Raw genomic sequence first — 24,828 nt, forward strand, 5'->3', positions numbered from 1 at the left:
GACGTATTGTGTCCGGGATTAAACATTGTAGACGAGGCAATTTTGTCTAATTGATGAAATGTCCTCAGAGCTCCAAGAAATGTTCTCTGGGCTATTAGCATAGAAGAGCAAAGAAGTACTACTTAGTTAAATAGTTTTCTGTGCTGCCTTAAGGAAAACTTTTTGTCTTGTAACTTGAAAAGGAATAAAATTTTAAATTGTGTAAAGCTGTTTTTAGCAAATGTAAAATTACGTGCCAGTAGTCACTAGTCTGAAAGCGCGTGCAGAAGAGTGGTGTCCCTGAATCCAAGGAGATTATATGACTTGTTTATTTATCACCCCTTGATTTGTCAAGGGTGTAGCTTCTCGCACCTTTGTTGAAATGCCACTGGTGTGAGATAAGCACTAGGAAGTATTGCTGGGAGACAAACTCTTAGATCAGGATAATTGCTTTTATTTTTTACTGCTCTTTAGTGACCCAATTTTAACAGCCCTATTTAACGTTCTGGATTTAGAATGTGACTACCCCGCTTTTGCAGAAACCAGACCTCTGCAGGATGCCTTCATTCATCCCAAGTCAAAGTGTTTGTCTGGAGTTCTGATCACAGCCATTCTCAGACTCCCTGTGTCACCTCATTGACAGAATGCTTGTCACCATTAAAAGAAGCATGCTAACATGGGACTCTAACCATAGGCTTTTCTAAAACTATCTTGATTTTTGAAAGGTGCTGATGATAAGAGTGTCCCAGTTGCCTATTGTTCTGTAGCATCCCTTCTCAAACTCAGTTATGCTTCCTGCTCTACTTGCTGTTTGTAGGCACGTGTAGTGGTAGGTTTCTATGATGTTTCCTTTTTTGATAGACCTTGCAGTTTCTCAGGACATCTTAAATTTAATAAGCAGTAAGATTGTAACTTGGAAAAGAAGTATCTAATACCACCTTGTGCTTATGTACTACTTTTCCCCATGTGGCTTTATTGCAGCGTGAACAGGTTCATCTTGTTACAAAGGGTCTTACGTTGTTTGAGCCATGCAAAACGTTATGAACAGCATCCTTGTAGGATGTTACCTTTCAATCCATTTACTAAGTACGTATTCCCCTTCTTGGAAATAACTTGCTGCAATAGTACCAATATTTCCTGTGCAGTATTTTGTAAGCTGCGAATTTTTGCAATGGTCACAGTTGTAGCTCACCAGAATAGTGGGAAACTTGCCAGCCATCCTGTTGAAGTGAGACCAGACTGTGAAGGTAGATATCCAGTAGACAGCCAGTCTAAGGCTGGGGAAATGACTGGATAGACTGCCTCTGTTAGTGATTGGCATAGGGCAGTTCTAGTAAGTGAATTCTGTTTCTAGACCTCCGTCCAGCCTGGTAGTTGGCAACCTTCACTCCTGTGCAGTCAGGCACTGCACGTGCTTGTCTTTGTTGCTGGTGCTGTTTTGTACACAGTTTGAGTGCTCGTTTCCTTCCCTCTCACCAAACTGTAGTTGTTTACATGTTCACATGGACGACAGATAAACCTACTCCTTGGCCATAAAAATGGCTTTAAAAGCTCAGGCTGATGAATGCAGACTAACAGTTAACAGATAGATGTGTTCCGTCAGGGAGGCTTTGCAGTGTCTGAAGTAGAGGGGCCTGGGGTATAGCAGTTTCCACACACTTGCCATGCTTCGTGCTATATCAAAAGAACTGCAGTAATGCCTGTTAAAGATAATAAAAGCATTTGCATTAATGTTTAGCTATGAAATGAATCTAATATATACTACGTGCTAGGTGTTGCTCTCCTTTATTTTCTGAGTGCCTGGAAAGCTTTTGAGTGTCTTAAGTGATCCTAAGTGTAATTTTGTAATGTTTCTCATTAACAGCCTGATTCAGACTCCACCAAACACTCTACTCCATCCAACAGCTCAAATCCCAGTGGTCCCCCAAGCCCCAACTCTCCCCATAGGAATCAGCTCACATTAGATGGACTGGACCAGTCAACCTGCGACGCATAACACTGCCACTCACACCATTCTGGCTTCGGTCACCCGCTGCTCCACGGAGTACTCGAGAGCAGGGCAAAGCTGTCTCAGATGCTAGTGCCAAGACTGACACCGAATCTCAAGTGTTGTACAAGAATAATTATATATCCAGATTGTAGATACAAACTATTGAAATGAAGAAAAATCTTTACTAAATAGCAATGGAGCTTTTTATGCAGAATTGTTCACTGCTCGGTTATGGTTGATTCCTTTCTGCACAGCTGTGACACAGTTTTATTGCATAGGAGCATTTAAGGCCACCAGTAAATATTGTTATTCTTACGCTGAAAAAGAAATAGAGAGAGTTACTGATAATGTTGCTACAATATCAGGAATATTATTTTTCTATAGAATGATGTAATATCTCATTAGCAGAAAATCCTTTTAGACGCAATTTGGACCTCTGGGTAGGAAATGCAAGCAGTCTAGTTACATCCTCAGAAAAAATACACTTTTCCCTTCTTCCTGTAACAGTTTGTTTCCTAAATCTTAAGGAGAATGCTAGGAAGCTGTAGGTTGTTCCCAACGTCAGTAGTATCAGCAGGATGTCAAATAAAAGTTGGTTATAGTCTTGTGGCCTTTTAATTCATTTAGCCATTACATATTCAGCTATGTAACAGTCTTTCTATCTTTCTACCAACTTTTTAGTCTTGTACATAGGACTACTACTGGTTACCTTTGACCCACGCCCCGCTTGTTAGCCCTCATCAATCACAGCCATTAGTCAGGGCTTTTAAAACACTGATAATTACTGCTGTGAAGAGAATTTTACTCATAGTTCCCGCCTGTCTCCTTCTGAGAAGTCGTTTCTCCTGGGCTGTTTGGTGTGAGGACACACTACGTTGGTAGCTGGCAGGCCTTCTTGTGGACTTGAAGTCTGCTGGATCTGAGGGACTCTCTCGCACTAGAACATCAATCTGGTTTCTTGGTTACCAAAGTGGAATGTGAAGGATGTGTAACTGGGGGTGCTGCTTTTCTCATTAAATGTATCCTCATCTGCATGAAGACCCCATGATTATTAATCAAGTATTGATCATGTAGAAAAATGCACAACACACTCCTGTATATTTTGCTATGGCCCACGTGCAGTGGTGATGTTTTGCGTGTATATTTAATCTCATGCTTCCATGTATTATACATTTAGTAATCAACAGATTTGTGACCATGTTTCATTAAAAGCTTGTAATTAATTCAGTGGCTGGCATATCCAGTTTGTCATTGTCACACTAGTGTGCCTTCTGTGCCAATTTGATGACAGTTGGATGTCACTTATTTAAAATTCGGTTTCAATGGGCTAATGATATACCAATGGCTAATGTTCTTTTCTGAAACACTGTATAGGACGTGCACTTATCTTTAGTTAAAACTGAGTGTTCTAGTCAACATTTAATCCTGTTACGTTAAGTGTTGGACAGTACTTGCTCTTTTTCTCAGATTATTGATAAAGGGGCTCAGTTAGAGCTGGACACTACTGCTTTGGGGGTTTTCTGGTTTTTACTTTTTTAATGTAAGTCTAAGTCTTTGTAATTATTGAATTGTGAGAACATTTTTGAACAATTGACCTGTCAATAAAGCAGAAGAGGGAGGTTTTAAAGTTCACAGTCGTCTGTCTTGACATCTGAAAGCAGCCCACCTCTGACACGTGCTGTCGTCCTGTGGTAAATTCACCTTGTCCATGAAAGTTTTAGTAAACTGAAAAAGCCTTTGAAGCTCCATGCCTGAACACTGAGAACAGTGCGTGTTTCTGCACAGACGTGTGCGCTCTGGAGCACTTGTGAGGCCTTTTGGTGAATTGCAGTGCTGAAATGGGCCCTCAGCCTGTGCTCGAGTTGCTTTTTCTCCAAAGCAGTGGCACAGTTCAAGCGATTCAGATCCTTGTGGCCAGAGCAATTGCACGGGCACTGCTGCCCAGGGCACTGCGGGCACCCCGTCCCTGGAGGTGCCCAAGGGCGGGCTGGATGGGGCTCTGGGCAGCCTGAGCTGCTTCTGCTGTCCCTGCATTGCAGGAGGGTGGAACTGGATGTTCTTTGAGGTCCCTTCCAACCCAACCCATTCTGTGCTGATGAGGAGGCTGCAGCATCTATTTCGACATCTGTAGTGAGGTAAAATAATAAATTCTTCTCATGTTTTCAAAGAAATAAGTGCTAAAGAAACTACAAACATGTCAAGGAGAGATGTGTGGGTGGGTGGTGCAGGGTGACAGTAGGATGGAGGTCTGTGTGCCAGAAGCCTTCTGACAAGCATCCATGCTAATCAGCCTTTGGCTTTTACAAAACATTTCTCCTGCTCTTGAGCTCATAGAATCATAGAAAAGCCTGGGGTGGAAAAAACCTCAAAGATCACTGAGTTCCCCCCCCCCCCCTGCTGTGGGCAGGGATACCAACCACTAGAGCAGGCTGCCCAGAGACACATCCAGCCTTGCCTTGGATGCCTCCAGGGATGGGGCATCCACAGCCTCTCTGGGAAACCTGTTGATTTTTCTCTTCACACTGAGGACTTCAGATGACAACAAAGTCTTTAATTAAGGGGGCATTAAATCATAACACTCAGCAGTGCCAGGGCTGGGTAATAATTTAAGCAGGAGAACATTCTAGAAAAAGTAAATGAATTGCTCAGTGTGAATGCATTATTTATTTTTTCCTTCCCTTCTAATCTGGCTGAGCAGAATTCCTCTCTGCGTCCCCACCACCATACTTCTGAGATCTCTTCCCTTATAGCTCCTAATTCTGGTTACCTTAAGAGTTCTCCCGAGCCCTCAGGAGAACTTTGAGAAAAGTGGAAATTCAAGACTGGAAGCAGAATGTTCTGACAGTGCACTTTATTGTCCCCGGAGGCTGCCGGTCTAATATCACAAGTAAGAAATTCAGTTATGCAAAGAATGAGGATAATTTGGTCTCTGCCACTTTCACAGAGGCATTACATCAGTCTGTGATGGAGACAGTGATGGACGTGCTCCTCGTCAGGAAATTTTGGTGACTTCTAGCACAGAACTTTGACACAGAAAGCTGCGTGTTTTGGAATATCTCCTGGTGCCACTTGCTGCCCAGAGCTAACAAAGCTGCCATTGCCTCTGTCTGCAACACAGCTGTGCTGAGAGCAAACAGCTTCTGCAGTGGGCACAGACTGTGTGTGTTTGCAAACGCCTGCTTTGCGGATCTGTTAGAGTTGCAAGGGACCCTTAGAGGCTGTCCTGTCCAAGCCCCTGCACTGAGCAGGGACACCCTCAGCTCCGTCAGGTGCTCAGAGCCCCGTCCAGCCTGACGGAGCTGTCTACAGGCACCGGTTATTTCCCCGCCTCTCTGGGCCAAAAACACCTTTTTTCTTCATATTGCAGTTAAGTCACAGGGCCTCGAGTGTGGCCCTGCTGAACACCCGCAGTGATCGCCTTTCACAAAGCCTGGCGTCCTTTGGAGGAATCAGATGCGTTAAGAGCTGCCCCTGGTAGCGTACAGCACTGAGGAACGGGAGCCTTGAAGGGAAGAGAGGGGTGTGGGAGCTGAGCACATTGTGAGCACAGACCGTGTGCCCGCGCTAAGCTGAGCCTATTTCCACACGGAAAGCGGAAAAGAGCCGTAGCCGTGGCTGCTGGGCTACTGGAGCACCCCACCTGCGCTGTGCAAAGCGGTTTCAGTAGCAACGAAAGAATCCAGCTGCCCAGGTGTGCCACTCCAGCGCGTTTTGTGTTCTCCCCACCTGCTCACACCCACAGTCAGCCCGTTCCCCGCCGGCATGCCACCCCGTGCTCCTCCCTGCCTCCACCCGAAGGCGCGGGCAGGAGCAGCCCTTCCCCGAGGGACGTGGGGCCGACGCGAGCGCGGCCCCGCTCCGTCTCGTCGCATTGGGGCCGGGCAGAGCTCAGCCGCCCGCCCACGGCAGCGGGGTGAGCCGAGGACACGGCAGCACCGCGGGACGTGCTCCGCTACGAGCGGCTGCAGTGCTGCATCCAGCCGCAGGAGGAACACGAACTCACGAATCGGCCGTCCCCGGGCCTTGCAGGAAATGTTATTTTCCCTGCTTCCCAACGAGATGCAGCACTTTTGATTTATTTACTCACTCACTCACTTACTCGTCACCCGACTGCGCGGGGAATGCGGATTTCTTGGTTGCTTTTATCCTGCGTTAAGCCCCCCCCCCCCCCCCCCCAAACCGCTTCCAGCTCCTCGGGCAGTGCTGCTCCGCGCTCCCCCCTCCCCGCACCGCTCTCTGCGTGAGCGGGCAAACGGATCCTGAAGGAAAAGTACAGAGCGTGCTCAGCCGGCGCGCGGACAACAATCGATCTCGGCTTTAATTAAAGCCTCTGTTGTAAGTGACCTCGAGCTGCTAATGCATTTTAAGAATGAAGCCCGGCAGCAGAGCCACGCGCAGAGGGCTTTAGGGCCGTGCTGAGGGCAGAGCAGTGGGGACAGCCCTGGGACCCCGCAGCACTGCAGTGTGCGCCGGCACCCGCATCGGGGCTCTGCTTCGCCTCGTGCTGCCTCCTGAGCCCTGTGAGAAGGATTATGTCTTCCAGAGGCTTGAACAAAACACAGTGCACTTAAAATAGCTGCTTTCCTTATGGAAATGCCAACGAGCCCTACCGAAAACCCAGCAGAGTGTAAATCTGCATAAATCTGCATATATTTCCATACTTTCAAGCTCACCCATTAGACTTGATGTGTAAAGAGCGGGGGCCTGACGCTGATGGCGCGTGGCACCAAAAACATCAGCAGGGCCACCTCGTGCCAGCAGGCCCAGCCCCACACCCCACTGCTGCCTTACGCTGTGGGAACAGAAGTGACACTGGAAGGCTGTGGCTGAGCCCTGGGCAGTTTGTGATTTCCTTCACCAGCATGTTTATTCGGCTTGCCCCTGGCCTGGGACCCAGCGGGAGCCGTGTGATGGTGCCCCTGAGAAGGCTGTGGCTGTGCCATCAGGTCTCGGTCTCACTGGGGTTGTACAGGGGGTTGAGGTAGAACACTTGCTGGCCTTCGGGAGCCATCTCCTGCAGTGTCTTCTCCACAGTGCCAGCACCCGGCAGCTCCCGCAGCAGTAAGGAAGGAGAAGCAATGGGTGAGAAAGGGAAGCAAAACCCCCCAGTGAGCACTCCCGTGCCCGCAGCGGCAGGGCCACTCACCACATCAAACATGGGGTTGTCAAAGCCTTTCCCGCTTTCTGGCTCGGGGCTGTCCAGCTCCTCTGCTCTGTCCCAGAGCCGGGGGAGACGCAGCACCTGCAGCCTGGGGACAGACATGGCATCACTCCTTCAAACCCCCGTCCACTGCCCTCCCTCCAGCCCCCTACTTCAGTAGGTCTGTACGAAGCACAGGGACAAAAGGCTCAGGCTATCTTTGCAGTGGGATATTTGCACCCCTTCCCTGGGCACAGCTGCGCGTTGGGCAGAAGGCAATGAGCACATCCCCAGGGCTGAGTCCTGCAGGGAGCACTTGTCAGCCTGTGCATAGCCCCACTGTGCTTCTGCCTCAGAGCCACCGTGCTCCCTTCCTGGGCTGAAATGAATTGCCACCTGCTCCCACTGCAATCTCAACAAGCCCTAATTACTTTTTATCATTACCTTTATCAAGTTAGCATTTTATCATCTTAATCATCACCATTGCTTTATGAATTTCTGCATTACTCCTACCTCAAGGGTCCCAGTCCCAAGCAGCGTCCCCGCTCCAGACAAAGCAGTGGGTCCCCGTGCACACTGTTCTCACTGAGCACTGCCTGCTGGGGGGTGGGACCCGCCAAGGAACTTCCTACCCAGACCCCATCCAGCAAATGCCCCATGGGTTGGAGCTGCCTGGGACACACGACAGGGGCAGGGTGGCTGGGGACACAGGCTCAGTCCATCTCTGGGAGCTGCACAGCCTCCCTTCCCACTGCTGACAGAGCAGGTTTCAGAGGCCTGTCCAGCATCCAAAGAAGTGTCAGAGGAGTATAAATCATCAGGCAGCAATTACGGGGCCGGGAGTTTTTTTTAGACATTAAATGGAGGCACTGGTTTATTGCTGGGAAGCATTACGCCAGCACGTGCCAAGTGGCAGGGGAAGCATCCCTGCCCTCTGCTCTTCTGGGAGCCTGCAGCATGGTACCAGCACACCTCTCCCATAGTGACATCCCTCAGTGCTACAAAGTGCTCAGGATCAACTCATGCCCACGGTCAGGGAGTTGGGATGAACACACTGGGAAAAGCTGCTTCCTGAGCTGCCATCCCGTTTCATGTCTAAGGAACTGCTTTGCATGGCCTTGATGCATTGCTATTTAGAAGCTGGCAGCTGCAGCTCTCTGTTCCCATCAGGCCACCAGCTGAAGGCTGCAAGGAACAGGAGATCTCCATGGGCAGCCATGGCGGGCTGTGCCCAGCAGCACAGTGCAGTGCCAAGTGATTTCCTGAGGATACCAACCCATCTCCCCAGCCCAGGCCTCCCACCTGCCCTCACTGGGCCCTTTGGGGGAGCGAGAAGAGCATGGCATAGCCATGGTCTGCCTCCAGGTTACCAACATAGAATTATAGAAAAATTAAGGTCAGAAAAGGCCTCACCCAGCCCAACGATCAACCCATGACCACCACGGCAACTAAACCACATCCCTCAGCACCACATCTCCACGGTTCCTGAACACCTTCAGGAATGGTGATTCCCACACCTCCCTGGGCAAACTGTGCCACTGCATTGCCACTCTCTTTCAGAAGACATTTTTCCTGATATCCAACACGAGCCATACACTGCTGCAGAAACCCTGCCCATACCTCAGCGTTCCCTTCCTGTGGAGGTAGAGGAGCCCTCCAAGCACCAGCAGAGTGAAGAGCAGCCCCAGGATGGTCCCCAGTGCGATCTGCCTGGGGGCATGGCCGGCCATCTGCCCGCTGAGAGCACTGCCTGTGGCCACGTCCACAGTGGCACCTGGAATGCCCAAAGCTTCACCTGTGGGAGGCAGGAAGGAATGAGGTGAGAGCTGGAGCATGAAAGGCTACACGAACACCACCCCATGCGCAGAGGTTGTCCAGAAATATGGAATCTCCATCCCTGAAGAGATTCAGAACTCACTTGGGCCTGGCGCTGAGCAGCAAGAGGGCTGAGCTGTCACAGAGGTCCCTGCCAATCCTGATACCCCTGCTCCTGTATTTCTGCTCCCCTCCCACCCCTATGATTCAATCTGTGAAATTCTGGGCTAAGCAAAGCTCACTAATGAAGTCATTAGAAGAGCAGAGCGTATGTGTGTTAAGAAGGCACGGAGCTGTGCCAGCCCAGACAGAAGGGGACGTGGACCTCAGACAGCACACCAAAGCTCCTCACAGCGTGTGCCATACACAGGCAGTCAGGAGCTCCAGCTGTGCCACTATTACAGCCCCCAGCACCCAGCACCATGGGGATGGGGCTGCAGGAAGGGGCGAGGGGGTCTGGGTGCCCCCAGCACTATGCCACCGAGGATGGCGGAGTTTGCAGAATCAGCAAATCATTAAGGTTGGAAAAGACCTCTAAGGTCACCTAGTCCAACCCCAACCCATCCCACCGTGCCCACTGCCCACGACCCTCAGTGCCACATCTCTGCAGATCTTTAACACCTCTCAGGGACGGTGTCTCCTCCACCTCCCTGGGCAGCGTGAACCTCCCTTGATGCAGCTGAAGGCCATTACCATGCAGTGAGATGTCACCCATGATGTCTGCAGCCAGCTGCTCCGCAGCAGTGCCTGTCTGCGCCCCGGCCCTGCTGTCGACCAGCACAATCTGGATGGCAGATGCAGAGCCCCGCGGGATCAGTCCCAGGAAGGTCTGAGCCCTGTGCACCTTGGAGATGGCCATCCGAACGCCGGCGTACTTGGGCTTTCAAGAACACAACAGACACACACAGCCCGTCAGAGCAGTAGGCAGAAATGAGTCCTAGCTATAGAAAGCTGTGATGGACGTTCTGTGAGAGCCACCTATAAATCTTCACAGCAGCCCCACCGCAGAGCTGCCATCCCCGCTGCTGCATTCCTCCTCCAGCCAGCTTGGGGCTGAGAACCTCCCATGCTTTCAAGGCTGCTGTTTGCAGCATGCCCCCCTTGGGCTCAGCAGCTGGCAGCTGGTTTTAACCAAAATTGAGTAGAGTTGCAGGGAGCAAGGGGAGGTTGCACCAGCTCCCCGGGTAAGGCAGAACATCCAAGGAGCCAAACCCGTGAAGGCTCCAGATGGTGGGGAGCTGAGCACCCTGCATCCCTGGGACGTACCAGGCTGAGCCACGCTTGCACCACTCTGTCTCGGTATTGCTGCAGGTCAAATTCAGGCTTAAAATCCAGCGTGACAACAGCTCCTGCAGTCCAAAAGCAGACAGACAGACAGACAGTCACAGCCCGGAAAGGGCAGAGCACTGTGGTGGTAACATGACTCCGGTTGCCCCAGAAGGCACCTGTGAACCCCCGGCATCTCCATATTGCTGGGTCACACTGGTTCCAGAAGGGATGGCTCCAGGCAACACAGCCTGGAGAAACCTCACCTCTCTTGCTTCCCTTCCCATCAGTGGGTTTGGGCTTTAGTTTCCCTTCATATTCTAGTGGAAAGACCCCTCCCCCATATTTCCATGGGAAGCTCTGCACTGAGCTACATCTCAGGGCTGCAGCTCAGCAGTGCTGCCGTGGCTTTGGCTGTGAGGCACAGGGGAGGGGACACGTGTTCCCTGTGTCACTGCTCTGCATTCAGTGATTCAAACATTTTCCTTGGAAAAAAACACCAGTAAACCCTTGCTGGAACATAAAATTCTCCTAATGGCTTTTAAAGGCTCTGCTTTTAAGAACACATCAGAGGAACATACGGTGAATTTTTAATGAATTTGGTATGATCAACCAAGCACCTAGGTATGCTTGTGTATGAAGAAATCCCCCTTAATAACCTGCCAGGTAGATGAATGGATCAGCACTCACGGCTGAGGAAACGCTCTCTCACTGTGCATTTTTTGCTTTAAAAGAAACAACGCAAACACATTGGGCCCCCACTCACCACAGACCCCGCAGCAGTGGCCGAGGGGCTGCAGAGGGCTGCGGCACGGCAGCACCGGGCACCCCTCCACCCCGAGCAGGGATGCACAGATGCGGTCTCCATCCTAAAGAAGAGCGAGGCGGTGTCACTCCCTCCCTTCCCCGGTTTCCTTAGGTGGGAAGAAATTGCCCCCAGAGTGGGCACTGACCTGGGAGTTCCCGCAGGCACAGCCGGAGCTGTGGGGGCAGGGGGTGCCCATCACCTGCAGGGTGGCATTGCCATGGAACTGCCATGCAGCAGAGGGGCCCCCCAGGTACTCAGCCCATGCCTCAGTGCTGCTCAGCTCCTGTGGGGAGAAGAGTGAGAGGCCACCATGCAACTCCACCACTGCATCCAGGCCAGAGAACTCAGGTTTTATCGGGTCCCCTCACGCCTGTCCCCAAAATGGCAGAACCCAGGCAGTGCGGCAGAGGAAATCACAGATTGCTGGTGAGAATCTTCCCATCTCCCACTTCTGGAGGCAGCGCCTCTTTGCCACTGCAGGGGCTGTGATCTTCAGTTCTTCCTAGTGAGAGCGATGGGGATTGTCATCTACCTGGGCTGCAGCACAGCAGGCTGCCTGCGGTTCTATAATTATCCCTTTGATCAATTATACACTGATAGGGAAGCAAAGCTGGGCGGGAACTGCGAGCCCACGGGGCACGCTAAGGCCAGGACAGGAGGGCAGCCCCTTGGTGGCACAGAGGAAATAACCCCAAACCTGCACCTCCGTGGTCCCACGGCAAGGAAATGTCAGAATGGTTTCCCACCAGCTCCCCATTACCTGGCCCATGAGCGAGATGCTCCGAACAGGGATCACTTGCCGCGAGGAGTCAAGGTTCACTCGGAAGGAGGTTTCTGGCTGGAAGATGACGCTGTCATACTGGCATGGGACACGTTCCTCATCCAGGAGGAAGATGTGGCCAGCAGGTTCCAGGTCTGTGCTGGAGGACACATCCTGCCACAGCTCCGGGTTGAACCACGAATGCTGCTCAACATTGGCAAAGCTCAGCGCCTCACCTGGGAAAAGCGAAAGGAGAGGTGGAGGAAGATCTGGCTCCAGCCTACAGACACACTGGTTGGGTAAAGCTGGTACAAATCTCCAGCCTCTGATCCCAGGAGATCTTTTTTCCTCTTCTTTAAAGCTTAACCTGAAGGTAAAGGAGGAGAACAGCCACAAAGCCTGAAAAACAGCTGAACTGGATAAGAGCAAGAATGATAATTCACACTGCAAATTTGCAGACCAGCAGAAACTTGCTCAGCCCTGTTCCCATTAGCAGATAACCCCAAAACCAGAGCACCACCCTACCACTGACCATTTCCCCAGTGGTCACACCGTGCCCTGTTTCTGCTTACCCTTCCCCAGCAGCTACACCTTCCCGGATCACACAGCTCATGACATTACTTGCATTCATTCTAAAATGGTGCTTTCAGAAATCCATTTGTGAAAGCTGCTGGAAATGCCTGTTGTCTCACGGGATCATCACATGGCTAGATCAAAGCCCCGTGCACTGGCAGCCCAGGAAGCTGATGGTATCCTGGGCTGCACTGGAAGAGAGATGGCAGCAAGAACTCTGCCCTCATCAAGTCCAATCTGGAGTCCTGCACCCAGTCCTGGAGCACCCAGCGCAAGAAGGACATGGAGCTGCTGGTCCAGAGGAGACCATGAGCATGACCAGAGGGCTGCTGCACCTCTCCTGTGGAGACAGCCTGGTGACTCCAAGGAGACTTCACAACAACCTTCCAATACCTAAAGGAAAGCTGGGGTGGCACTTTTTATCAGTTTTTTTAACTCAGGCACTGAATTGATTAGACATGGAGTAATGGTTTTAAACAGAAAAGGGCTAGGTTTAGATAAGGAAGAAATTCTTCACACTGAAAATGGTGAGGCCCTGGCACTGCTGCTCGGATTGCTGTGGTGCCCCATCCCTGGAGGTGTCCAAGGGCAGGCTGGGTGGGATCCTGGGCAGAGTTGGCAGGGGTCAGCAAGCACACAGCAATGAGTTAGGACTGGGTGGATTTAAGGTTCTTTCCAACCCAACCCATTCTATGGTCCTGATGCGTCTCCCTGGCAAACGGCTTTCAGGTAAATAAGCGTCAGTGACAGAACACAACTGCTGCCTTGTTCATCAGGAATGTCAGTGTGAGAGTAACAGGAGGCCAAGGAATGTGCCAGATGCACCACACCAGATGCTGGTGTGCAGACACCTGTGGGGCCGAAGGGCAGCTCCAAAATGCCATGGTTCAGCACTTGGGGATCGGCTGTGCAATCTGTAACTGGTTTTCTTTAGCTATACCACAGCAAAGCAAATGAGCGCTTTGATGTGGCTGCATGCTTAATAGGCAGGGTAAAATACAAACAATATTTACCTCTCTGCTACAACTTCAAAGCCTCCCTTGCTATAATTACTTTTTTAAAAGACAGGTGAGCTAGCAGAAGAAGAAAGATGCCATGTGAGCAAAGCCATCAAAGGGAAGGCAGGGATTGAAGAGGGGTGAGTCACTCCATCCAACCAAGGCAGGACAGAGAAGGCCTTTGTAGCAGTGCTGGTGCCAGATCTGTGCAGCAAAGCACTGCTGTCAGCCCGGCATGCCATACCTGAGCCACATCCCGGGTCCCAGCTGCCATCAAAAGCTGCAAATCCAGCACCAGATGCCAGGAGAAATTCTCCGTCCAGGGGAAGGTACTAAAGGGAGAGAGGGATGCAGTGTTACTGTGTGGCCCTGCTGCCAGCCACCCGGGCTTGTCATCAAATAACGGAGCTAATTATTAGATTGCCAATTGCACTCACCGTCTCCAAGGCACTTTACAGTCATTAGGAGTCACCCTCCCTGTGCCCCATGTAATGGAAAGGTATTGTCATCGTGTTCTACAGATGGGGATGCTGCAGGGTTGCACTTTATTTTATAGCAACACAGAAAACCATGAAGCGTTCAGGGAAACATGAGCAAGGAAAAAGCAACTTAAGCTCTTTCCACAGTTCCCTCCCTCTCTTGCTTACACATGCTCCTAACAACTCTGAAGTAGCTGTGTGCATTTGGATGCCACGCAAAACCTAATTCCCTTATGCCCGGAGGTGTGACTGCCGCTGGGGAGTAATGGTTTCCAGTGGGTTCTGGCTGGGGAGTGGGCTGACTAAGGGATGGGGGCTTACAATGTCTCCGTGTGGTATCACTTGCCATTGCTCAGACACCACGGCCAGCTTGAGTGGCACTATGCTCACCTGGCATAAGGGAGGTCTGCAGGACAAATGCTGCCCACCTTGCAGGCCCAGCACTGCCCCAGGGCCGGGCTAGGGAGGATCTGTAGCCACCAGCTGGCACAGCTGCTCCAGGCCAGACTGCAGCAAGCGACTGAGTCAGGGACTCACTCATAGCACACAGCTTATTCAGCCCAGCTCATTTTCCATCTAGAGACTGCCAAAGAAAAAGACTGGGTTTTCCCCCAATATTTTCGTGCGTCAAGGAGTGAGTGGTGCTCAAGGCTCTGCTCTTCGCTCACTCATTCCAGTGGTGTAGCATCATTGAACCATTAAGACTGCCCAGTCCTACTCGAAGCCACCTCCACCATGCCCATTGACCTCGTCCCTCAGTGCCACATCTCCACAGTTCTTGAACACTTCCAGGGATGGTGACTCCACCACTCCCCTGCCCACAGCTGGAAACCCTCCAGACTGCACTGTGCCTGCACACTGTGGCCTGTGCTCACGTAGGAACGTGTTAGATGGGATTCTGAGGTTACACTGACTTAATTGATCTTTAAATATGCATGTAGGTTAGAAAAAGTGAGACTTGTGACTGAGTGCCGTGGGTGGCTGTGATAGATCTGCTCCTGAAGCAGTTTTGCCTGAGGGTGCTCGGTCCCACACTTGACCACCTTGGTAGGGATATCATATTCAGCAGTATCTTATGTTGCTCTGCTCTGGATGGAAAAAAAAAAAGGGTGAAGAGGTAAATTATTAAGGTCTGGCTGTAATCTACCCCAAGGTACGCAATCTCCTACCAGCCAGAAGGAGATGTTTGCCTATGGATGCTGCTTCTTGAGCCCATGACACAAACAGTGCCCCACTGGAAACCATGCCATCATGTTCTCCAAACCTCTATTACTCTCGGGTAATTTTTCCATCACCGAAGCACTGAGAGAGGCTGAAAGATCTGCCAGGAAAATAAATGTGCCCTTTGTCTGCAGATGAAAAAGTCACATCTAGTGACATTTTGAGGCTCAGGACTCAGCCTGCTTGGAGCTGGCCAAGCTCTGTGCTAGCAACTCCCTTCACCAAGCAAAGTGCCCTGCCCTGGCTAATTTTCTTCTGAGCCCACGCAGGAGCCGGTGGTGGCTGATGTTGGGGAAGGATAAGTCCCTTCTCCCTGAGCCAGTGATGTCTGAAGCAGTTCCAACATCACCTCCAGGTGAGTGACCCCTGCCTGATGGACATTGCTTTCCCCAGTAGAGTTACCAAGCATTTTGGCTACAGCTATGGGTTGGAGCATCCCAAACACACCAAGGGGTCATGCAGGATGCAATGAGCTTTCCTGTCCAGGATGCTATAGCTTCAGAGATTCACAGTTCAACAAGGAGGAGATAAAAACCTCAAAGACCACACTTATACAAGTATGTACATACATCTGTGAGCTGCATCACTCTCACGACTCCCAGGAGCAATGCAAGAATGCTTTGTGCATACATTATGCCCAGCCTGGTAAGAGTCTATTCCTCCTCTTGGCTTGGAAAAAAGCTAAAGCCTTATGGCTGCGTTCAGTGTGGAGAGAGCAGGGGGGAGGTGGGACCTCCCTGGAGAAGATGCAGTGACCCTTCCACATCAGAGGCCACAGCCCTATGCTGCAGGGCATTTCCAGCCTGGGAGGAGCTGTCACATGCCTCATGTGAACATGAATGTGGGGTGGAAACCAGAGTCCTGCAGCACGCATGGTGTCCCAGCCCCCAGCTCACCCAAACAATGCATGGTGAAATGGGCTGTGGAGTCACCTCAACTGCAGAAAAACAAATTGCCAGATAGAACTTGACACATCTGCTTTGCAGCAGGAGTTTTTGAGGCTGGCCCCAGCATCAGCAGCTGATGCCACACTCCCACAACCATTGTCCTCTCAGGGAGGCAGCAGGGACCCACTCGCTGGTTTGCATTTAGCTGAGCAAGCTCCCCTGAGGAGCACGCACTGCCAGCCAAAGCATCTTGGTTTGTAAATGCCTTGCACTTTGTCTTTTCTTATAAGAGCAAAGGGTTAAGCACCTGGGCTCACTGCAGAGCACAAACGGAGACTCTGGTTGGGCAGCAACTTTCTGCATTTGGGAGTTTTGTATAGGAATTACATATAGACTGGGCCCCTTTCCAAGTACATTTTGAACTGAGCAGTGACATGTACCAAAGGAGCAGAGCCAGAAGCTGGCACTTTCATCTGCTTTCCTTGGCTCTTGCCAACCTCTACTCCACTGCCATTAATACAGCAAGCTCAGAGCTTCACTAATCATTTCCCATCCCTGACACTGGTAGATGACTTATGTCCTTGGTCTTCATTTCCAAATGTAATGGCAACTGAAACACAGTCATAATTTTTCTCATCGAAGTCAGCAAAAAACAAGACAGGAAAGGCCCCCCCCCGGTTCTCAGCCAACACGTGCAATCCCAGCATCATGTTGCTGTCCTGTTACCTCATCCCGTAAGTGAAAATGAAACTGCTGAAAAGCAAAATGAAAAGAGAGGGAGAGGAAGGTGAGGCAAAAGCTGCCTTCTGCTTTTCTTCCCTGCAGGTTGACCCGTACTGCTTCTTACCCAATAGCAAAGAGCTGAACGTGTGGCTTTTAGCTGCCCAACAGCACACCCCAGCTCTGCTCCAGCAGTGAACTATGCTACCTCACACAGGATGCGTACAGTCACCCACCAAAGGCATCAGCACTGGAGGAAGCAGATTTCTGTATCACCTCTTAAATTCTTGCTTTGGTCGGGCAGCTGCAGCCTGCAGACTACAGGTGGACAGGCAGGAGGCAGGCAGGGCAGCTTTAATTCCCTATGGACTCTGCAGCTCTCCTGCACTCGTGAAGCTCACACCTGCATCCTCAGCTCCCCTCCCTTCCCGATGCTGCTGGGCTCAGCTTCACCTTGCTAATCTCCCTGCTATTGCCTCCACTCCTGGGCCTGGAGCATCGCAGCATCACTGCATAGCTTGAAACAAATAGCTGGCCCCTGCACGTTCACCTCGAGCAGCAGGCAGGGCACAGCAGAGCAGCGTGCCAGTGGGACATCGTCACTGTGGCATCACCCCCGGCAAGGTAATGAGGGGCTTGGCTGCTCTCCCTGCCCGCGTCCCTGCCTGCCCCCTGCAAGGCAGGGCCATGTGGCAGCGGTGTGGATGTGCTCTCATTAATGCGGGATCAGGTTCCCCTGCTGCTTCTGCTCATCACTCAATCCTTTGGTTTTCAGAGAAGCAGCCCCTGTGCCCGCACATACATGGCTGGGCTGGGCAGAAGGAAAAGGGGACACTGGGAGCATCTGCACTGCATTGCACGAGTGCAAAGGCACAGTGCCCACACCGAGCGGGTTCATGAAGCATTGGCACCTGTGGGAGAGCACGCAGCAGGGTGAGGCACTCGAGCTATGGCTGCAGACTGCAAACAGAGGCTTAGAGCTATTGACACATCTACTCTGGATTAGTTCCGCTCCTTTCTCTCAACTCCTCTCCTCGCTCAAGGGCAGAGAGTGTAGGAGGTGCGACACGGAGCCAGAGCTGCCCCAGCACACGGGTACAGTGCTCTGCTCACCGCAGGCTCTGCAGGCTCCTCCTACTGCAAACAACAAATGCACTCGGTGGGGGGGATCAGCATGCACGGCTGCAAAAGGCTGCTTCATCACACCTCATCCTCGGGCGGACCTTCAGCGGCAGCGCTGCTGCAGAGCAGCCCGCAGGGCTAGGGCTTGTAACGATGTGCTGCCACAATGCACTGCCGTGGCATTTTTATCTCCGTTTCAGGAAAAGGGAAAATAGTTCCTTCTCTGGGGCTCCTGGATCTGTATTCCTGCTATTTAAGAAGTGGGGGGAGGGGAGCGTGGTGCCTGGGATGAGCACAAACCATTGCGATTCATTAGAGCCAGTGCCCCCGGAGAGCAATTGGCATTTCGAGATCAATCTCTGCCAGGAACCAAGCGGGAGCATCCTGCAGCAAAGCTGAGTACATTCTGCTCTCACAATTAGGCAGCTAAAAATATAAAGCTGGGAACTGAGGTCCTGGTCTGACCCCCATGCCCTGTACGCTCCTGTCCATGTCCAGGCAGCAGGGACAGGGTTGGGGCATCTGCACCCCAGGGATGCTGGAATGGGCACTGGAGGGTGAAAGCACAGAGATGCCCAGGACATGGGTGTTTTCCCCGTGAACTAGGGAGAAGCAGCAAGCAGGTGGTGATGCTCACACTGTGCCCTGACCCCTGGGCCGTGTGCACTAAACAGGGCTGAGCCCACGTGGTTGGCTCAACTCAACTCCCATGCCCCAAAAATAGAAAGCTGCATCATCCCTGCTCCCAAGGGCAGCCCCTGGCCAGCACTGAGCCAGGACTCGTGTGAGATACACTCTGTGCTGCAGCTGGGCCAGGCGGCAGAACCCAGTGCATGGCACAGAGTGGCCCTGAAGCCACCAGCAGGGCATACAATGCCAGGCTCCTTGCGGGGTCATGGGCTTTCAGTGCTACACTGGCCCAATAAGCACCGCTGCACTGAGCACCTCTATTTTTTTGGTGGATTTACCTTCAGGCTTCTTTGGAAGCTGCTAAATATTTATCTGCAATTTTAGGCAGCTAAAGACCATGGAAAATCCAGCCTAATAGTGATGGTTATGCTTCAAAGTCACTTACATTTAAGCTGGATTTGGATTTTAGCATTTAGCTGAGTTAGGGACAAGCGTCAAATGGGACAACAAAGAGCCTTCCCCTAAAGCTGAGGGAAGTGGGCTTTGTGTCCCCGAAGCCCCTGATCCTGTCAGCAGCTCCCCTGGGCTGCAGGGCATCACCAGGGCTGGAGGCTGCAGTTCTCATGGAGCTCAGCTCCAGCAAGCAAGGGGGCTGTGCAAGGGGGCACAGTGAGCACGGGGTGCATGGCAAAGCAGGACAGGAGCCCTCCCACCACTTCTCTGCCAGCCACACACCACATCCCTGCACCTTCTGATTGGCACCATCCTCATGAAAGTCAATGAGAGCCAAGCCCCTTCCCCAGCCGTGAATTTCCTCCTGTGATACCACAGCAAGCATCGAGTTCCCTTCTTTTTTTTGGCCAAAGGCTGTATAGCATCTCCATGGCGACTCCAAAGCTTAATGTATTCCTGCTGATTTAAGTGATTAATTCTCCGGTGCGGCAAGGCCAGCGTCTGAACAGGTGCAGCCCTGCCTTGCTGCAAAAAGCCTCCAAACCAATTTGCTTCACAATGACCCCACTGCCAAATTTCATGCCATCCGCACAAGTGGCAGAACAGCTCAGGTGCTTGATTTCAGCTTTGTAAAATCCTTTGTCTTGGCAGTCTCCTTGTCACCTGGTGACCACGGAGTAGGGCAGCACATGGGGGAGAGAGAGGTGGTGGAGATAACATTAAAAAAAAACACCTGGAAAACTGATGGGACAGCTCTTTGCACATGGTGATGCTCCTAAGAGGAGAGAGCTCCCAGCGCTCGGCCAGCCTTGGGGCTTTCTAATTTGGGCTCTTTAGCTTGTTTTTGAAAGGCTAATGATGGAATGAATAATGCTGCTTTGCAATTATGCACTTTGCAATCCTCTGATGAAAGTACTTTAGAAATGTTATACATTCATCTGTAAGTAAAATAAAATCTACTGGAGTGGTATTTTGCTCTTTCCTTCTCTGGGTAAATTCCACATCATTTATTACATTACATTTGTACACGTTTCCCGAGTACATTCTTTCCTTCCAAAATTCATATTTTAAATGCCATATAAATAAAGTAACTCCTCCAAATATTTGTGGAGGGATTAAATGTGGCACAGGGCGTTATTAAAGCATCAAAACTATTAGTGGGGAAGACAGCCCGAACAAATTACACCACGTAAATTTCAAGGGCTCATTTGCATTTAATGGCCAATAAAAGAGCAAAACCCCATTTTCTGCTGAGTCTAAAACGAAGAGACAGAAAACTCCGCTGCAGTCCCATCCTGTTAGGGGGGACACTGCCTGTCTGCCGGGTGTTGGCATGGTCCAGCCAAGACCTCCGCCACCACATGCATCACAGCACAGCTCTGTGCCATTCTCACTGCCTCCAGGCTAATCATTCACAAGAGAAAGCAGAAAAACAATGGCATTTGAAAGGAGTTTTCTTGAGCAACGTTTTGGGATTTCCCACAGTGGTTTGTATCCATTTCAAAATGTTTTTCTGCCAGCTTCACTTAGCCTCAGCCCAGGGCTAGTGCCTGCCCTGCACCAATGGTTCCGTGAGCCAGCTGCTGCAGAGAGCTCTGTGGCAGGGCTTTTTCCTTCCAACCCAGAGGAAAAGTTAATTTCTTTCAAGAGAAAGTGGTTTGGGGGGCATTTCCCCCTTACTTGCCAAAATGAAAGCAGAATCTTGGAACCTATCCTCTTGCTCCTGGCTCATTTCTGCTCAGTACCAACCAGCATGGGCAGCTCTCACTGCTGCTCCTCAACCCAGCCGGGGCTCCAGGGTGGATGTTAGGAAGAGTTTCTTCCCAAGAAGAGTGGTGAGGCGTTGCACAGGCTGACCAGAGAAGGAGGGACTCACTGTCCCTGGAGGTGTTAGGAAGATGGTTGGACTAGATGACCTCGTAGGTCCTTTCCAACCTAATGTATCTATGAATCTATGTGTTCGAGGAAAGGTAAGGGAAGTACTTTATGGACTGGGTTTAGTTGCCAATCCTGGTGTTATGTGAGCTGCTGGACTAGCTCTTTTCCAACCTTAATGACTCTCTGACTCCTCTGTGGTCAGACCGGACTACGGCACATGCAGACTGTGAACTCCCAGGGGCTGCACACCACAGCCTCCCCCCACACCCACCCGCCTGCGGTGCGTGGCTCACCATGTCCGTCAGCGCGTGGGTAGACCTGACAAACACTGAGACCACCTGGAAGGAAAGCAAAAATGAAAAGCCTCAGCGTGCTTTCCATAGGCAGGTAAAGGGCTTTCTAAATGGCTGATGTCATTGAAAAAATAAAAGTCAGTACTCCGATACCTTGTTCTTCTCGAAGTGAATCACGTCGCTGGCACACGGGACTCGCTCTTTATCCCAGTTGGACGCAGTTTCAAAATTGGTGTTGGGAATCCACTGCTTGTAGGCAGCCATGGCAGCAGCTAGGAGGAGCAGGGAAGCAAGCATGACCCAGTACCACCCGAGTAACATCCCAGCACAGACCAGATCCTCAAAGGACATCACTGCCTATGTCTGAGAGCGTTGCCCAAATGCTCCTTGAACTCTTGCAGCTCACAGCTGTGCGTGCTGCACAGGGGAACCTGTTGCATACCCATCACTCTCTGATGCAAAACCTCTTCCTGACCCTCCCCTGACATGCTTGGCATGTGTAGCACAAATCATTGGCTGGTATCATATCTGGGGCTCAGAGCTGCAGCTGCACTGGTGCCCCAAAGCCTGAGGCTGGAACACAGATGTCCCAGCACCAGCCCCATGGGCTGCCAGGATCATGGCAGTGGTGCAGTGTGGTACCCACCCATGGTGTCCTGCAGCAATGGCTGTGCAAAGAGCATTCATCTCCAAGCCTGGCATTTTCCAGGCTTGGCTGGGAGATTCGTGTTCACCTGAAGGTGAATCTCAAGCAGCCTGAAGCCTTTTAATTCAGGCAAGCGAATGGTAAGACAGAAAAGAGAGGGAAAAATATATGCTTAATCTTTAAGAAAAAAAAAAAAAGATGAAACAAAACTACAGCATGCACACAGAGCTGGTGGAGCTGCGGGCAGGAACGTCACCTGGGTGCTGGAGGTCAGGTTGGGGAGGGGACCCTGGGCCAGGAGCAGAGGGGTCTGGATGGCTGTGGTGATGGAAAAGGTGCACTGCAGAGTGCCTGAGCTCTGTGAGTCCCAGAGACAGGAGGAAATCTGCTGGTTGTGCGAAGCAGCTCTGCAGAGGCTTTATCAGTGTGTAATGATCGCCTTGGAGCATAATTGCAGATTTTCAGTGGCTGAGTATGCCAGAGGCTCTGCCGAGACCATTTGCTGTGCATAACCACGGCTGAATGAAGAGGAAACAATACGGTTTTAACCTGAATGAAAGGCAGAACACAGGAGCATGCGCTGGAGTCCAGCCATGAGCAGCTGGGGCATGAGGGGAGTGGGGGGGCTCCTGAGACTGCTTCCAGGATGGGAAGGGAGGTCCTGAGAAACAGCAAGAGCAAGTTGTCATTAACAGAAGGAAGACTAGGATGGATGTGGGGTCCTTGCCAGCTTGGAGTTGAAAAGAAATCCAGAAAAAAAGAAAAGAAGAAAGGGGGATGTGGGCCGTTCTGTCCATGCTGTGGGCTTGTGTCCTTTCGACCCCATTAAAGTGCTGGCAGAAGGGCCCCACCAGCCCCACTGCACAGCGTATGTTCCCACCGCTGCAAAATATTCTGCAGAACAGCCCTGCTCCACGTGCTGCCCACCTCAGATCTGGGGTGCTGGGGCTGAGGAAGTTAACCCACTCCTGCAAAACCATCTTCTCCCCCTGCAGCTGTACCGACACTTTCCTGCACCCTCCACCACCCGGGAAATATCAGCGTGCTATTTAATCAGCCTGGTCTCCAGGGAAGCACAGTCCTTGAACATCAAAGCAGTATGCATATTTAACAGAAAAGAGATCCTGCAGTGCAGAGCTACAGGCTTCAGGCAGGACCAGGAAAACCTGAGCTGCAGAGGTGCAGCAACGCCATACATATACTGCAGCCTGGGCTCCCGAGCTCGGCTCCATCCTTCACTCTGCTCATTTTGAAATGCGTTTTCCTATTTCAACACATTCTGCAAGAGCCTGCAGCTCTGCCGTGAAAAACGATTGCTAAAGCACAGTTGAAATGGGAAAGTCACCTCTCAGTTACCCTCTCCCCGCTCAGTGTGGCCCTGGGTGTACTCACCGAGGAGCTGCAGGACAGCGAGGAGGAAAGCCAGGCTCCCCATGTCCCTGCAGCACTCGCCTGCACAGACCCTGCCTGGCCGGACCTTGGACCATCCCAGACACGTGATGGGCTCAGCTCCTGCATGCAGGTGGTGTGGGAATGTGGTGTGGGAGGCTGCCTTCCCCAACACCCACCTCAGCCCTGGTCAGTCCCAGCATCTTCGGTGCTCTTAGCTCCTCTCCCAAGCTCCCCACGTCCTTGGCATCCTGTGGGAGCCTGGAAGAGCCAAGACCTGGGAGTGAGATGCGGAGGGAAGAGCGGCAGTGGTGGGTGCTACCAGGGGGTGAAAGCAAGCACACCTATGCTCATCCAGCAGTTCCCTCCCCTGACAACCCCATTATTACTAATAACAGCCTTCAGGCATTTTTCAATGAGCTCTCATAGAAGAGAGCAGCTTCAAGCAGCAATATGTAACTGCACTTTGGCCAGCAGCTGATCTGCTCATTATCAGTCATATGCCACATAGCCCCACACTGCTTTCCTTGAAGCTGCCAGTGGTGAGAGGACAAAGGTCCCCACCCTCCCCTCCCCAGTGTCCCCACTGACCCCAGACAACTGTGATTTTAAGAAGCCACGAAGCCTGCAGTTGAGTGCTTTTCTCCTCCACCCCTGTCCATCCCAGACAGCCCTTGCAGATGGGGAGAGTTTCAGTGAAGCCACCCGCTGCTTTTTGGACATCAGTGGAATCATTTGAGTTAGAAGAGACACTTACAAGCTGTCCAGTGCAACTCCCTGCAATGAGCAGGGACACCTACAGCTCCACCAGGCACTCAGAGCCCTGTCTAGCCTGACCTCGACTGTCTCCAGATTTGGGACTGCCACCACCTCTCTCTTCTCCCAAAACCTTAACGTTGTGAGCCTGGGACTAAGGGCAGAGATTGATCCACTGTGTCCCATGGAGGTCAGCAGTACCCATCCCCACACCCTCGTCCCCAGCAGAGCATCACTCACGGACTTGCCAAACAAAGAAGCTCACAAGCAGCACTCCCAGCCTGGGCACCAGCCCAAATACAGTCAGCACTTTCCACACAGGGATCTGGATGCCAAGAGATGTCCTCGAGGTGAAAGGCTCTCGCACTCATTACCACTCACAAATTACTCCCCAGGGATCGCCAGGTGAATGCTGGCTGCACTGATATCTCTAGTTTAAAAGGCAAAAAATATGTATACTAAAGTTGCTCAACAGCAACAGCTTGAAGAAAGGCCTGCAGTGTGTGAAGGGCAGGGCACACACTTGTCCATGGTCTCAGCATCCTGCAGTATGTCTGGGGCAGGTGGAAGGTCCCAGAAAAACCTGATTTGGGGACAGCTGATCACTGCTGCATGATGCACAAGGGACAGAACAGCCTGGCATTTGCTCCGCATTTCTTCCTGGGACCAGAGCTCCCTCCTCTCTGCCCCATCCCATGCTGCTGCTGAGCCAGAGGAACAGGCAGCACAATGGGGGACTGAGTGAGAGCGAGTTTGGGTCAGACAGAGGTACAGAGAAAGAAACAAATGTCACTGTCACAGAAATCAGAGCTCAGCACTGTTTCTCTCCCTCCCTGGGAGGAGCTGCAGCCACCATGAGGCCTCCCCTCAGCCCCCTCTGCTCTGGGCTGAGCAAACCAAAGGACTTCAGCCATTCCTCACACACCTTGCCCTCCATCCAGACCCTTCCTCATCTTCACAGACCTCCTTTTGAACACTCTCATGGCTTTAAGTCCTTCTTATCTTGTGGCACCCAAACCCGCACC

General features: G+C 51.6%; 2 protein-coding genes across 4 annotated transcripts in view; one reads left to right on the top strand and one right to left on the bottom strand.

Moving 5' to 3' along the window:
- The window catches only part of CDC42BPB (CDC42 binding protein kinase beta), an 87,466-nt gene extending 83,867 nt beyond the window's left edge, over positions 1-3,599 (top strand). For all 3 annotated transcript variants that reach the window (XM_065749934.1, XM_065749937.1, XM_065749946.1), the window contains one exon: positions 1,844-3,599. In XM_065749934.1, coding sequence (XP_065606006.1) covers positions 1,844-1,975 — 132 coding nt within the window. In that variant the 3' untranslated portion in view covers positions 1,976-3,599. The remainder of the gene's footprint in view (positions 1-1,843) is intronic.
- Positions 3,600-6,874: 3,275 nt separating this feature from the next.
- On the bottom strand, positions 6,875-23,123 carry AMN (amnion associated transmembrane protein). Its single transcript, XM_065755673.1, has 12 exons — positions 23,051-23,123; positions 21,166-21,284; positions 21,013-21,057; positions 13,574-13,661; positions 11,759-11,994; positions 11,144-11,281; positions 10,957-11,059; positions 10,191-10,273; positions 9,618-9,804; positions 8,730-8,904; positions 7,115-7,218; positions 6,875-7,021 (listed from the first exon to the last, which is right to left on the bottom strand). The coding sequence occupies exons 1-12, from the start codon at positions 23,091-23,093 to the stop codon at positions 6,912-6,914; spliced, it is 1,431 nt and encodes a 476-aa protein (XP_065611745.1). The 5' UTR covers positions 23,094-23,123; the 3' UTR covers positions 6,875-6,911.
- Positions 23,124-24,828: the final 1,705 nt, after the last annotated feature.

This window comes from Cyrtonyx montezumae, unplaced genomic scaffold (genome assembly GCF_038088225.1).
Source record: "Cyrtonyx montezumae isolate F1298 unplaced genomic scaffold, pur_monq_1.0 scaffold_10, whole genome shotgun sequence".
Taxonomy (NCBI): domain Eukaryota; kingdom Metazoa; phylum Chordata; class Aves; order Galliformes; family Odontophoridae; genus Cyrtonyx; species Cyrtonyx montezumae.